The 15,177-nt window shown below is 47.6% G+C and overlaps 1 protein-coding gene across 25 annotated transcripts in view; it reads left to right on the top strand.

The window, feature by feature from the left end:
- Positions 1 to 13,435, top strand: part of Rbfox2 (RNA binding fox-1 homolog 2) — a 248,293-nt gene extending 234,858 nt beyond the window's left edge. For 12 of the 25 annotated variants that reach the window (XM_040736270.1, XM_040736271.1, XM_040736260.1 and 9 more), the window contains 4 exons: positions 2,870 to 2,901; positions 6,282 to 6,370; positions 6,722 to 6,794; positions 8,311 to 13,435. In XM_040736270.1, coding sequence (XP_040592204.1) covers positions 2,870 to 2,901; positions 6,282 to 6,370; positions 6,722 to 6,794; positions 8,311 to 8,365 — 249 coding nt within the window. In that variant the 3' untranslated portion in view covers positions 8,366 to 13,435. Of the gene's footprint in view, positions 1 to 887; positions 931 to 2,869; positions 2,902 to 6,281; positions 6,371 to 6,721; positions 6,795 to 8,310 lie in introns of those variants that run through there. The other 13 variants (XM_040736274.1, XM_040736278.1, XM_040736266.1 and 10 more) reach the window with 4 other exon arrangements.
- The last annotated feature ends 1,742 nt before the right edge of the window (positions 13,436 to 15,177 follow it).

The following is a 15,177-nucleotide window of genomic DNA, read 5'->3' as shown; positions in this document are numbered from 1 at the left end:
AAGGCGTGCGCCACCAATGCCCGGCCATGTTGTAACATCTTAATGAGTCTTAATGAGATGATTTTTCGGTGCCTGTCAAGAGAATGTTCTTATGGGTTTCTCTTCTTTGGTTTGTTTGTTTTTGTTTTATTCTAAATGAATAAGCTACAGAAGTTAAGCAAGAAATCCAGGGGCTTGGCCACAATACCTTTCCCAGTGGTGCTTACTGAAGCACTGGGTACTGTTTGCTGCCTTTTTCTGTCTCCCATCTGAGTTGGTGTTGCTAGGAGGGAGAAAAGTTGGTCGCTAGTGCCGAGACCATATCTGAGCACTGTGCTGAAAACCTGGACTACAGAACTGAATGGTCCGAGTGTGAGGGAGCTAAGAAGTTTTAAAGTCACAAACGAGAAGTGACCGTTTTTCTGTGAGTTTGTTCTGCTTGTCTCTGTACTTTTTCCTAACTGTGGAAATCTATCACTGCACCCTCAGAAGTATGTGCTTGAATAGGATGAGTGCAGGGCGGTGTATGAAGGCACTCTGAACCAGACAGAGAGAGCATGAGCAGAAGACACTCAGGGAGGAGCCTTGGTGCTGGCTTTACTTGAGATCCTCTTCCCTCATCTGCTCTTGAAGCAGTTCCTGGTGGTCCTTCTGCTGCCTCGTGCTACCCTGTGTCTGACCACCTTGTTCTGTAACTTGTAAAGAGGCCTGCTCTTCTAGGATAGGTGCATGCCCACTCCCCATCCCATCATGTAAGTGGGTTAACAACTGCTCCTGATTCCCACTTGTGAAAAGCATGCTTGCATCCAAAGGAAAGAAAAGGCTGGCGGCCCATGGCGGGCTCTTTGTATGATTGTTTTCCTTCCACAGCTGTGTTTTTGAACTGCTCTTCCTGTGTTCTGTTATAGAATAGTCTTACAGGAACCAATCATTAGCGCTAAAATACCTCAGGTAGGAGTGCCAGTGTGACCTGCCAATCAATCAGATTGTGGATTGCAGTGAAAAATTGAATTATACTAACCATTCCAGCTCCACGTTAGAGATGGGAACAGAGGCTTTTTTGGACAATCAAGACTTGTGAGCGTGTGATCTAAGCCCTGCTACCTCAGCAGTGCACACATCACATCCGCACCCCGTGGCACTTCCTTCAGAGTGAGCCATCCAGTCCCTCAGCACACATCTGCACAGACGCCTCACATGCACTATCCCATCCTCCCCGCAGCCTCTCTCAGCCTGTCAGTCACATCTGCCTGGGCTGTTGAAACTAGTCTTTTGTATTGGAGATCTTACCAGCTGAGGGCACTAACGGTGAAAGGAATGTCACAGGGGAGGAGGCAGAAGTCGAGTCCCATGTTGAGCTGCAGAGTGAAGCCCAGTCAGAGATGGACTGTGCTGCTGCGGAAGAGTGAGGTCTGGACATCCTATCCTGGGACTTGTAGTTCCTGTGCCCTCTTTCTTGTCACCAGATCAGATCAGTGAGTGTTTGGATAATAGCATGCCTGCTAGAGAGTTTGGATTTAGCAAGAAAAATGTCCATAACTTAATAACCCAGTTATTTCGTGTAACCCAGTGATGTTTTAGAAATGAACTGATTTGGAGAGATGTGGAATAGTAAAGTATTTGAAGATTTAATTCATTTACAATTATGTCTCATCTATCATGTAAGTCAAAGTTAATCAAGTTGGTCATAATAATCTCTCCTTAGCCCCAAATTTAAATAATCATGAGATAGAACTTTAAATGATACTTTTCAGAGTAGATTGATCTGTCTATCCAGAGTAAAAATTATACATTTTATATTCAAGTCTGTGCTATGTCTGCATGAGAACTTGCTGTTTCCTAGCCTGTGACTCTCAACTGGAGTGGGGAAAGAGGCTCTAGAATCACCGAGGTCCCAAACCAGTGGTTAGAGGCCAAACCCTAGACCCTTGCTAAGTGGAATAGATCTGCTCCTTCATGGTGATGTTAGCCATCTTGCCCACCAGTCCCCCATACGTTCGCACGCACACACGTGCACACATTTGCCTTGCTCTGTCCATCTGCACACTACATGGGGATAACAAGCTTTCATTTGTCTGCTGGTCTTGAACATACACTTTCCTCCTCGGTGTCACATGTCATTGTCTTTCAGGTAGAGAGAAGGTGTCTTGACATCACATGCTCACCAAAGTCCTGTTTTAATGTAAACCTAAAGCAAAAATGCAATAAAATTAAAGGCAAGGTTAAACTCAAGACAAGACAAAAATCTGTAGATGTGCAGACCAGGGTCGTATGCAGGGGAGCGATGGTTAGAATCTGTTTTGTTGCCAGCATAACTGTAGCAATGGTACCGAAGAGTACTAGTGGTACAGAGTTAATTCGATGATTAAAACTGACTCAGGGAAGAAGAGTAGCAAACCGCCAAGAGCTGACACTGGGCTGTGGGAAACAGGCTTTCCTTTAACGTGGGAAAGTCTTTAGCAAAGGGGTGCAGAGCAGTAGCATTCAGCTTTGAGAAGCTGGAAATGGAAGCCAAGATATGACAAATAATTGAGAAGACAACAAATACGGGAGAACCCTTGGGAGAACATGGATAAGAATATGCAGAGAGGAGCAGCTGGGTGAGCTCTGTGGGTGGGGACTGAGTTCTAGTGCCAGAGCCAGGCAGGTTGAGTAGCAGAGCAGTGTAGGATTGGGCCACCAAAGTGGGAATGCTAGGCATTATTTAGAAAAGTTACAAAGAAAATTAACCATTTTATAAGGGGCATGTATGTATTTGAACCAGGCTTAGCCATGACAAACTTAGGCAGCTCTTAGAGTTCCAGAAGCCGTCTGTGTGTGCCCTCCTACACTATGGTGTGCTGTGGCCATGCTAATCCCCATTTTTTGTTTTATTTCAAATCACACACAGATAGAATCTGCAAACTGCTTCAGATCAAACAGGTCTGATTGTGTGTAAATACATATGTCCTTTTAATTTTTATTAATGGTTGCTTCAGTTTTGCATCAGTGCATGGTTAAAAGCAATACACATCAGCTATTCATGACTTCATATCTCCAAATGAATTATTTCTCCTCTTTTTTTGTTTGTTTGTTTGTGCAGTCAGCTGAAGAAATGTTAACATCTCACTCTAAATCTCTCAGTGGAGTCTCTGTTCCCTTCTCTGATATAACAGATGGGTTACTGCTTGTTATAATTATTAACATGTGGTATGGGCCAGGGCTCGGGTGGGCAAGATTTACTCCTCTTTTGGGCTGGGGAGGGACCAGTTGTTAGGGTATGGAATGTTAACTCAAGTGGTGACTGACTGTTTCCGTAATACCAGGTCGTTGTGGCTGCACGCTCTAGTAATTGAGGCTGTGTACTTCACCGAGCTTGTGGTAGAGCCTAGGGCAAACCGCTGTCCCAAGAGAATGCTGGGATAGATAGAGTTAGCCAGTGCCAGTCTGGACGTGGTGGTTTTGCTGTTGTTTTAGCTCCGGATGTCAGCATGCTCAGTTTTAATGTGATTAATATTAATGTGGCGCCACCCCCCCCACGCCTGAGACCTCTTCTCCTTCCTCCCACCTTGTTCTTTTTGAAAATTTTAAGAAACAGTAATGAAAACCTTGGTGTTTCAAACTGCATTTTGTTCTCACGTTCTATAAAAACCTTCAAATTTGCTGGTTAAAGTAAAATCTTGGGGGAAAAATTCTTAGCCCTCTGTATACTCTGAAACCTAGAATACAATTAAGTAATTTGTATATTTTGTCCTGGGTTTTGTGTAATGTTCTGTAGAATGCCTCATTTCAGCAACAGTAGAAACACTTGGGAGTAAGACATAGTAAGCTTCCTGATACACAGTACACTTTTCCTTAGGCGTTGGTGAATTACCGGGTTACTTTGGTAAAGTATTACCTATCCAGCCCACATGCAGCCCTCCTTTAAATGATTTCTCTATACCTGCTGAAAGGTCATGGGCTTTTCAAAAGCATCAGTGTAGTTTTCTTATTGCCGGTGTTCTCCCAAGCCTAGCAGGGCCAATAAAATACTTCATCCATCCTAGCCCTGAACCACAGAGAGCTTCATCAGCAGAACCCTACAGTCAGAGTCCACTCTAGGAAGCAATACTGCAGATGGAGAAGGCCCACTTCCTTCCCAACGAGAAGGACCTCAGCCACGGAGGGAGCCATGGCTGTCAGTTGCCTAGCTTAGGAGCCCTTCCTCCCAGTTAGCAGCCACAACTCAGAGCTACTTTCAGTGAGAACCTGTACCCCTGCTCCAGTCTATAAATTCTGTACCTAGATACGCATTGATCAAACAGTTGCTTTCACTACTCTTAGCCTTCTAGATTTGTAAAATTATTTGGTGTTTGAAGGAATGCTAAAGAGGCAAAGCACATAGTACTACATTACTTTTGTTACAAAATCTCACTAAGGATTCAGCTTCTGATCTAAACCCTTTATGGCCCAGATAAAGATTGAACTATAACAAAGAACTTCTTCTATAACCAATGCTTTCACCATTTCATGTCCTCTTTGGAGACTTAAGAACTGAGGTGAAGAAGGAATGCAGCAAGCCCTGTGGAACTAGATAGGAAGCATTGCCCAGGTGGTCCAGCCTGTTCGTCCAGTAGACATGACTCAAAGTCACAACAAGAGTGCTTCCTGCCACTTTCCCACATTTGCCATGTAACTCGGATTGCCCCTTATGGTGAGTGTCAGCAAAGGAGTGTTGCACAGCAGCTGAAAGGCTCTGGGCTTAGAGAGTATACCAAAACTACTGACAGTGGCCTCATACAGCATAGACTTGGAGAGCAGGACAGGCTCTCCCTCATACATCTGTGCTTTACTAGAGGGGCTGAGATGCTCACAAAATTATAGCTATGAGATTTATCAGGAGTCAAGGAAGCCAGCCAGAGCTGCTAGGTAGGATGCCAGAGAAAAGACAGGCCCTGTTAGAAAACACTGCAACCCGGCAGTGGTGGTGCATGCCTTTAATCTCAGGAGTCAGAGGCAGGCAGGTTTCTGAGTTGGAGTCCAGCTAGTTCCAGGACAGCCAGTGCTACATAGAGAGACCTTGGCTACACACATGCGCGCATACACACACACCTACCTTTACAACTCTCAACAATGGGGAAGATGGGTAAATGTGAGGTCTCTCTTGTAAAGTTAGCAAACAGCCATCTGTTAAGAGCTAGGCTCAGACATGTGGCTTCTAAAGCCACAGTCTCTGCAGGCGGTGGCTGTGTTAGCTCACAGGCAATGCTCTCATGCCTGGTTTGCTTGGCCCCTTGCTTCTCGGGTTAGATCTCTACAGACCTGCTAGCACAGATGGATTCAAGTTCTAGGTCAGGCCTCCCTGTGACCTGCTGCATTCGCCAGTAACCAGGCAGTCCTAGGACAGAGAATCTGTGCTTGACACCTGGGTGTTAGAGAGTATAACTTTTTTTTTTTAACATTCCAATCCCAGTTCTTCCTCCCTCTTCTCCTCCCACTCCCCTATCCTCCCTCCGTCTCCCATCTGCTCCTCAGAGAGGGTAAGGCCTCCCCTAGGAAATCTAAGTCTGTCCCATCATCTCATTGAGGCAGAACCAAAGAACCTCTCTATCCCCACACCCCTGTGTCTAGGCTGGGCAAGGTATCTTCTCCATGTAGAATGGGCTTCACTAAGTCAGTTTGTATGTTAATATTAGATCTTGGACCCAGTGGCCTCAATATGTTCCAGTCACCATTGTCACCTATATTAATGGAGTCTAGTTTGGTCTTTTGCAGGTTCCCCATTTGTCAGACTGGAGTCAGTGATCTCTCACTAACTCGGGTCAGTTGATTCTGTGGGTTTTCCCATCATGATCTTAACTCCTTTGTTCATATTATTGCTCCTCCCTCACTTCCAATTGTACTCCAGGAGCTTGGCCCATAGTTGTGGATTTCTTCCTGAGAAGCTTGAACCCTCTTCCAGAAATAGAGTTTAACTCTTTATAGCTCTGTTATATGTAGGCGTGTAGACTCTGAGTTTTCCCAACATACCATGAATGTTTTCCCTATCAAGAGTTCCAGAAAATACTGAAGTAAAATTCAAAATCATCTCCGTATTTCTTAAAATTACTAAGTAGTATTTGTGTACTTTATTTTTCTTACCGTCACAATTGGGAAGCAAGTTCTGACATTGGCAGAAGCTTGATTTCTACCATAGGAAGAGCATGCGGACTGGTGCAGTTTGAAACATCCCTTACATGTGTGTCTGTGTTTGTCCTTGTGTCTACACGTGTGGGTCTGTATGGGGGGGAGGTGTCTTTCTCGGGGAGAGGTAGCTGTAAAGTCAGTTCTCTTCTCTCCTGTAGGGTGGATATGCAGCCTACAGATATGCACAGCCTGCTACTGCAACCGCAGCCACAGCTGCTGCAGCCGCTGCAGCCGCTTACAGCGACGGGTATGTACAGAGCGGGAACACAGGCTCCTCGATGCCCTGAGCACCATGCCATCTGCAGCATCACCCCTCTCCTCTTTCACCATTTCCAGAAACACCCTAGTGCCTGGGCCTCCTGCCGTCCTCTCTTGTTCTGTCTCTTCATGGGCTGTGATCACAGGCAGCCTGCTTCCTCATCCGACCCCTTCTTTGCCATTTTATACAAGTACATCAAGATTTCCCAGTCACTGCATTTGGGAACAGAAATAGGAAGGCTTTTTCCATCTGCCACCTTCCCTACTGAGAGTTCAAGTCTGTAGCACAGGCCTACAGTTTCAGTCTCCCTCTCCATCTGACCGTGCTCCTTTTTTCCAGTTACGGCAGGGTGTACACAGCTGACCCCTACCATGCCCTCGCCCCTGCCGCCAGCTATGGAGTTGGCGCTGTGGTAAGTTTATGTATCTCTTCTCTTTTTTTTCTGTCCTAGAACTTGCTTTGTAGACCAGGCTGACCTCAAACTCACAGAGATGCACCTGCCTCTGCCTCCGAAGTGCTGGGATTAAATGTGTGTGCTACCACCACCCAGCTGTATACCTTTTTTCTTAAGCCATGTTACTTCTAACTTCTACACAAAAACTTTGAAAAATCTGGGGAAGTGATGCATTGTCATCTCAGCCATTGCCAAGTGTGGAAGCCATTTGAGACTCTGGGAGTTTCTGTTACTTTCTTTACCTGTATGTCTGGAAGGCAATGAGAAGAAAGGAATTGATGGTGACAGTCTTCCCCCAAGTAATGATGTCATTTAGGAAAGGATGAAGGGATGGGTTCCAGTGCTGGGTGCATAGCATAGTGTTCTTGATAGTAGTAAAGGCTTGGGGTGTTAAGGTGCCCAGTTTTCACTGTAGTTAATATTTTCAATCTTTAATTGCCCATGCCTAACTGTCTTCTGGTATATAGTACTAGGATTCAGTATGGTAAACACTGCAGAGGCAGATTCTAGGAGCAGTTGTAGGGAAGTACATAGAGCGAGCATGTCTAGAATAATCCGTGGGACTAACGTTCTCGCTGCAGCCCTCTTGGATTTGGCTTAGATGCCTTTACTGCTATTTGGGATTCACAGATACAAGAGCAGGCGACTCCATAATGACACCTGTTTCATTTCATGCTAAACAATAAATTCCCTACACTGAAAGAAAGACCCAGGGTAAGATTCCTGGGAAGGTTCACATGAAAAGAAATAAGACACCAGAGAAAGTCAGTTGATAAAGGTGAGGAAATGGCCATGGTGGCATGTACATCCGCACCTCACACTCAGAGACTCAACCACAGTATCAGGGATTGTTTATCTTCACATGTAGACTCATTCCCCCGTTAGTCTCAGAACGGTACAGTATTTCAGCAGCTTGCAGAGTGCTTACCCTTGTGCACTGTGGAGGTGAGTCATCTGCAGAGGGTGTGTCTGCTTGTACACACACTAACCCTTTCTAACAAAGACTAGTTGCATTTGGGCATCCCTGGGCATTTCCTGAGTCAGTGCCCCATGGATATTGAAACAACTGTGTTTTATAGATTGTAGAGAAGATCTTTTTCACTGGTGGAAAGGCTGACTTAGGTGTAAATGTAGCATCATCTCAAACACAAGACACGACCACCTTTGCCAAGGAGAAACTGGAAGTGACTCTTAAAAGGTCAAGTGTGAGAAGGGGGTTCAGCGGTCCAGCTGCTGTCGGGACACTAGTAGCATCACAAAAACAAACTTGTAGGGCTTGTCTTGTAGAAGCAGCTGGACACTATACCAAGTCTACCTTCTCTGCCTAGCCTTGTAACCATGGAGTAAGCCATTGTGCTGCCCCCACCACCTGGGCTGCCCGAGCAGAGGTGACCAACCCTGTCTCAGGACTTGTAGTTTCCTCTCCTATGCTTCTCTCACCTTTCAATTATTTTTATGTCTTTAATTCCTGCAGGCGAGTTTGTACCGAGGTGGCTACAGCCGATTTGCCCCCTACTGAAGTGACGTGAGACCCTGCAAGTGGGACAGCCCCCAGTTGATGAGGCCTGGCTATTGCAATATTTACTAGTAGAGGACTCTATAGCAAGATGAAGAGGAAACAAACAAACAAAAAGAGAATACTTTTTATACCTCACTATGTTCTTTGAATATGTATTTTTCCTTTAAATTTCTGCCTTTAATTCTTTTGTTCCAAAGATTGTGCTTTTTTTTTTTTTTTTTTTTGGTTTGTTTTGTTTTTTTGTTTTGGATTTGGGGGGGTTGTTTTGATGAGATTGTTTTTTGTTTTGGGGGAGTTTTTAGGTTTTTTGTTTTGGGTTTTTGTTTGTTTTTGATTTTTTTATTTTTTTAAACTGTGGTTAAAAAAAAAAGATACTGCATTTCCACGTCTGTATGTCCGTGCTTAGCTTATTCTGTCAGTCACAGAAGGCAGGAGGAAGGAGCTGATAAATGTATTTGATCAGAAGCCAGCAGTCAGAATTACCAAAGTGTATCTGGTGCTGAGTGGCTGGGGACAAGCAGGACTGCAGCAGTGCGCTCTTCCGGCCTGGCTGTGGCCGCCGGAGGCTCTGACTGGCTGTGGCCAGAACCCACGTGCTGCTAGGTAGGAGTCTGTGCTTGTAAAACGGAGCATTTAAAGACGCTTTTCTCTCCTCTTCCCTCCTGTCTCTGCATTCTTTTCACAGTCATTTACACTCACAGCCTGGCAGTGCTGGCATGCTTTGGGAAACACAGAGCTGGCATTTCCCGGCACGCTCTCAGGCTGCGGATAAGAGACACCTCAGTAGAAAACTGATCTTGGAGTGATCTCCAGAATAGGAAACACAGAATCCCAGCTTTCCTGCTGGGCTGCTGCCCCTTTCATTGAGCCAATGTGCAACTCATCTATTCTTTTATTAACCTGCTACTCCCATGTCCTCAAGATTCAGGAATTTAGGACCCTGGGGCAGAAGAATGAATAGTCCGTGGCCAGATTTCCTCCCAGATACCTGGGCACAGCTTGAGGATTAAAGTACAGATCGTTCCGAGCCATTAAAGGATGTGTAGGAGAGAAAAGGGGATGTCCAACCTGATATCGCTTCCTTTTCTTGCAGCCCAAAGTCAGTACAGAGTAACAGGGGCATCAGAAAGCCTGTGCCGGGCAAGTTAAGGAGCACAGCCCCTAGGTCGGCTATCCCTACAAGTGTGGTAATGAGTAAGAAGGGCAGGCAGAGGCCCTTTGTACTCACTCCAAAGCCATAGGAATCTCCATCCTCCAAAGCCTCTAGGAGTCTCCCACCCTGTGCCCACTGCACCCAGCTTCACACTGTCCTCCAGAGTCACAGCTAAGCACCTGGACCCCTTGGGGAACATTAACAGGACAGGCCATGGAATCCAAGCCTACCTTGGAAGGAAGGTGTAAAATACAAGCTCTCCTGCAGGGCCCATGGCAGTGAAACCTGGCTTCAGTTTTATTTCCAAAGGACTTCTTCCCAGATCTGAGGTGTACCCAAATAAGGCAAGGGTCCCACAGAGGCTCCACAGTGAAGGCATTAGGAAACTGGCATGTCAGCTAGCTCCCTGGTCAGTCACCTAAGGGCTCGCTGCTAAAGGAGTTCAGAGACACGAGCTTCAGCTTTGCTTTGGTTTCTTTCAAGGTTATTCTTAACTGGGGTTTTGGTTCTTTTGTCATTGTCTTTGCCTCTGCCTCTACAAGTTTGTGACTGATAAATGACTCATGCCCCTGAATTACAATGGCTGACGTCTGACCGCATCAAGCATCCTGTGTAAGCCAGGCCCTGGCCTGCAGTTGACACACACCATCTTGCCCTCAGACCCTGTCGCCTGTGATATCTGAGGGACAGCGTAGAGGCAGAGACGTCAGTGCAGTCATTGATTCTGGGACAGTGTGTAGGCTGGGAAACAGCGCTGGCCATCCATCCACTGGCTGACTGTGGAGTCCCTTCCCCCAAGCCAAAGCTTAGTTTGTTACTATTGTGACCATTTTCATTGTATGTACGTAAATATTTGGGTTGGGGGAAGGGTGGGCTGGGGCCTCTTGGAATTCTAAAGAATGAGGGCAGAGGGATTTTTTTTCTTTCTTTTATTTCAATTTGAGAAAATTCCTGACTAAAGGAATAGAAATTTTGGGTCATGTTTAAGAAGGGCCATTCTCACAAAAGGCAAGCCTCCTCACCCGGCGGAGACTAGCCCAGTCCCTCAACAGTTGTGTCCACAAAGGGGAGAAAGGGGAAAGGAATTGAGAAGCCTTCTTCCCTTGTCTCCTAGACAGGAATAAGGGCGGCCATGGCAGGGTAAGGAAGGCGGCTCCCACGGCCTGTGCTGGAGAGGCCTTCACGCACTTCAGTTCAGCTGGTTCTGGCTGAGGCCTCCAAGGCCGGTTGTTTGCCGTGTCTCTGCTGTGTGTACACTCTCCCATGCCATCTCCTCAGCTTCCTTTTCCAAGGATGACTATGTGGAGTTGGCCTTTTATGCAAGGGTCATTGGATTTCAGGGTGAGCACTGAGAGTTGGGGCTCCCCGAGTGTCTGGATTCCAACATGTCTGTCTCGTGCGTGGTTAGTCCTCAAGGCCACAGTGCTGCTGTGTTGGACTGCTTCAGGAAGCAGGCTACAGGAGATGGCGTTTTGTCATAGGGTGCTAGGTGATGGTTTCAGAAGGGTGACAGATGTTGAACCTCAGAATGAGAAGGACATTTCCAAGCTTCGCAGGCATCTGTAGCCTGAGCTCTCTATGCTGCGGCTCTTACCTTAGAAGCTGGGCTCCTTTAAGGACATGCATACTGAAAACGTCCATCTGGCTGTCCCTCTTTCAGCCCGGAGAGCTGCCTTAGGTCCTTCCTAGGACTTCTGTGTTACTTAGTTTGACCCCAGCCCAGGTCCACTGTGTTACTCTCGTTTTTAAGGCTCTCAGGTTCCCGGAACCTCCTGTCAGCAGGCACCGTCACCTGCAGCGGCCTCCGTCAGAATTGAGCCAGTATGCTTTCTTCCCTTGGAAACAGCCTGATGCTTGGCTCTCGGTTTAAGGGGAGCCTGTGGCTTTTCTGAAAATGTGGACTCTTCAGGGGCTGAACGGCTTAGTTTAGGCTGCGCTTTCCTAGAGGCGGAGCCTGCAGGCCTGTGACCACCTCCATCCTGTAACTAGTCCTGTAGCTTCCAGACAAGGGGCTGTGAATGAGTGGAGCAACCCCAAGGATATGCAAGAGGAACATAGCATGCCCTCCTTCCTGTGCCAGGCGAACAAGACCAGCCAAGGGCAGTCTGGAGCACGGGTGTCAGGAGCAGCAGGGAGCTGCCTACCGAACCTTCCCCTTTGGCCCAGCCGGTTCTCCACTACACGAAACTCTAGCATGGCAATGTTTGCAGAACTGCAGACTTCCCCGATATTAGGAGGAAAGGGACTTTGGGGGGTGGGGAAGGGTTGTGGTGTTTTAAAACATAAGTTACCTGTTTGCACTGTTTTCAGATAGGAAACAATAGTGGGCACGGTGAACATCTAATGTAAACGTGTGTTTTATTTTGTCATGCTCTTGAGAATGTCTGACCATTTGTAGTATACACCAGTGACACTTGATTCTCTGTTGCATAAAACACTCTATTTTTGGAAACGTTGCTGTCCGGAAGCCTCTTCCCACCCTTTCCCTCTCCTGTGTACTCCTTCACCCCTGCTCCTCACAGCCAGGCAATCGCATGCCCGAGCCAGAGCGGGAAGCAGGGCCCTGTCCCAAGCAGGCTCTGGGTGTCCTAACCAGCATGTGTCCTCTAAGTTACTGAGTGCAGGACAGTCCTTGGCAACTTTTCCTTTCGAAAGGCTCACCAACTACCACAGGTTGCCAAACTCTTGAGTGAGGCGCTGGACATGAGCCAGGGGGCACATGTCCCTGAAATACTTTGGTTGGCTGTGGAAGCCATGTTCTTATGCAAGTTACCGAAACTGTAGCCAGTTACAGTGTACTCAGGAAAAACGGTAGATGAGTTCAGCCATGGTGGTGCTGGCTGGCAGGGATTGGTAACTGAGAACTGCTCATCAGCCAAAACTCAAGCTTGCCTTGACAAAGACCTCCAGCCTGGGGCAGCCCTGTCTGGTGGTTCTGTGTACATGCCAGCACTGGGGGGGCTGCGTTCACCCTGGCAGGCAAAAAGGGAACAGCGATGCTCTTTCCTTCCCCTCCCCCTCCGGTTACCAATGCCAGATTCCCAGGGGCACGCAAGTTTTTGAGTTTTTCAGAAAATGCTTTTGGTTTGGTTTTTCTGGGGACTGACATGCTCGAACGGCTGTCTGTCCCCATCAGGACTCCTAGCTTAGCTGTTTTCTTATATTTTCTGTTCACAGTATTTTTGTGTGTGCGTGCTTGTTGGGCAGCTCATTTGGCTGCATTATATATCGAGTGATGAACTGACCCCTCTTTTTTCCCCTAAGGGACATGAGTTTTCCCCTTGTGTCACCATTATGCTTGTGAATGGCTAGAGCCGCCCTGGGGCTGACACATGCAAGGCTGCAGAGCAGACTGAGGCTCTAGGCTTCTGAGTCTCAATCTTTTCAGGGCTCGAAGTCCCGCAGAGCCTCTCTTCTCCACATCCCTGTGGCAAGGAGTGGCCTGCCTAGCTCGTGCAGTTCCCCATGGCAAGACAGGTAGCACCGGGGCATGGGGGCATAACTCGGATGCTTGTACAATTGACCATCTAGCCATGTCTCCTTCCCTCCTGTCCTCTCACAATCAGCCCCCTAGGACACCGGAGCTGCTTGCCCAGGGTCTTGTTTCCCTGCCGACTCCAGAGAAGCACCCAGGGCTTTGTGACAGTCTCTAATTCCCTCCCCCCCCTAAGAACCATATTGTATAGTAGCTTTCAGACCATACAGTATTCATTGGGTTACTCCTATTATTATCAAGTAGCTGGAATTGTGAAGGTTGGAGTAGTTAGATCTTTAGCTTTTATTCCTTATTTTTTGTATTACTCTCCATGTGTATAAATTATTGATCATGTTGCTGGCTTTTATAAACTCTAAGCAAAGGAGGAGCCCTGCCTCAGCCTTTGCAAACGGTAATGAAGCACTGTTTTTAAATAAAAGAGAGAAACACCACCTCTGGCTGCCTGTGGCTCCTTCTTTCTCGCCTGAATCCTGGACTCTACCAGGGGAAGAGGAAGGGAAGCCAGAGCACTTCCTCCTGGAAGGCTTCTGAGGAGCCCCAGGAGTGGGGGGGTAGGTAACCAGGAGTGGGGCAGGTAACCAGGAGTGGGGCAGGTAACCAGCTTCTCTGCCTCCAGCATGCTTCCTCCCGTCCCTCTGACCAGCTGGGCCCTCCGGGGTGCCTGCTTCCCTGGGTTCTTCTTTGCTCACTGGAACTGTGCGAAGGCCTCTGCCATTGGACTGCCCATCAGCCGTCCCTCAAAAGGGCTTTCTCAGGCAGTGTCCCAGACATCTGAAATGTCCGCTCAGCACTCCATTCTTGTGTCAAGGGGAGTGTCAGGGTGATTTTCTGCTCAGATGTGTGACCCTTGACCTCTTCCTGCTCTCCTTGCCTGCTCTGCCTTCAGCTCTCAGGTCTGCTCTCAGGTCAGCTCTGCTCAGGACCCTCCCCTCGCGCTTCGTCAGCTAAGGGACTTGTCTCTGTCTACGATCTTAAAGCTTAAATGCTTTCTTGTTTTTCCCTCAAGTTCCCTTCTCCATGGCAACCCAGAGCAAGCTTCCTCCTGCTGCCTCTGCCCACTGTTTCCTCTGGGCCACCTGGCTCTGCCTCCACGTGAGACCTGACAGACATGCTGAGTCCCAGGAGGTGTCCCCGTGCAGTGGCCTCATCTGTCCACTCATCTGCCCCTGCTGGCCCCTCTAAAACCGAGAAACAGCTGCACTGCAGACCTATTAACACAGCAGCAACACATGCCTGGGGGACTGTCCCCTGCACTGATTCCCATACACCCACGCTGCTGCTCATGCCCTTTGACCCTGACCCAAGCTGTGTCTGGATCTATGACACAGTGACAGGATAGTGTGTTCACTTCAAGGGGAGAAACAGAATACGGACCTAACCATGTCCCCTTGCTAAACACACAAACTAAGCATGGAGTGGGGGTGACTGTGTCCCCTACTGAACACAAACTAAGCATGGAGTGGGGTGACTGTCCCCTACTGAACACAAACTAAGCATGGAGTGGGAATCGTGTCCAAAGCCACGTGGGAAGTGGCAGGGCAGGGTGCAGCCCAGCTCATATCTAACTGACCTTTTTCTTGCCCTGTGTGCACCCCAAAATGTCACTAATTCCAACAGCAGAGTCTGCCCATAAACTGGATAGATTACAACGGAAGCTTGTTTCTTTCCACCAAGCTCAAGTCGTCAGCAGGCCCATGTGCTAAGAAGAAGACAAGTTACTGGGCTGGGTACTGGACATGAAGATTCAACATAAAGACTTAGGGGACACCTGTGCCACAGCAGTCCCTGGGTCTGTCAGTGGTAACTGTAAAGCCCCTGAAAAGAAGAAGGGTAACAATAAGGGGGCTAAGGGTGTTGCTGAGCAAGTATGTGATACATTAGAAAGTATAAAGTCGTATTTTGACCAGGAGAAGTAGCAAACACCATTAGCCACAGCTGTCTGGAGGCAGAAGCAGGTGGATCTCTGAGTTCATGGCCAGCCTGGTCTACAGAGTGAGAACGTGTCATGAGAAGAAGCCCGTATTTTGTTCAATGAATACATTCTAGAGCAGTGGTTCTCACCTGGGACCCTTTGATAGAGTTCCTCGTGTTGTGGTGACCCCAACCACAATATGAGGTCCTTGGCACTTCACAACTGTACTTTTGCTACCGTCGTAATGTAAATATCTGATGT

Source organism: Mesocricetus auratus, unplaced genomic scaffold, assembly GCF_017639785.1.
Source record: "Mesocricetus auratus isolate SY011 unplaced genomic scaffold, BCM_Maur_2.0 Super-Scaffold_100055, whole genome shotgun sequence".
Classification (NCBI taxonomy): Eukaryota; Metazoa; Chordata; class Mammalia; order Rodentia; family Cricetidae; genus Mesocricetus; species Mesocricetus auratus.
This window is presented reverse-complemented; position numbering and strand designations above follow the sequence as displayed.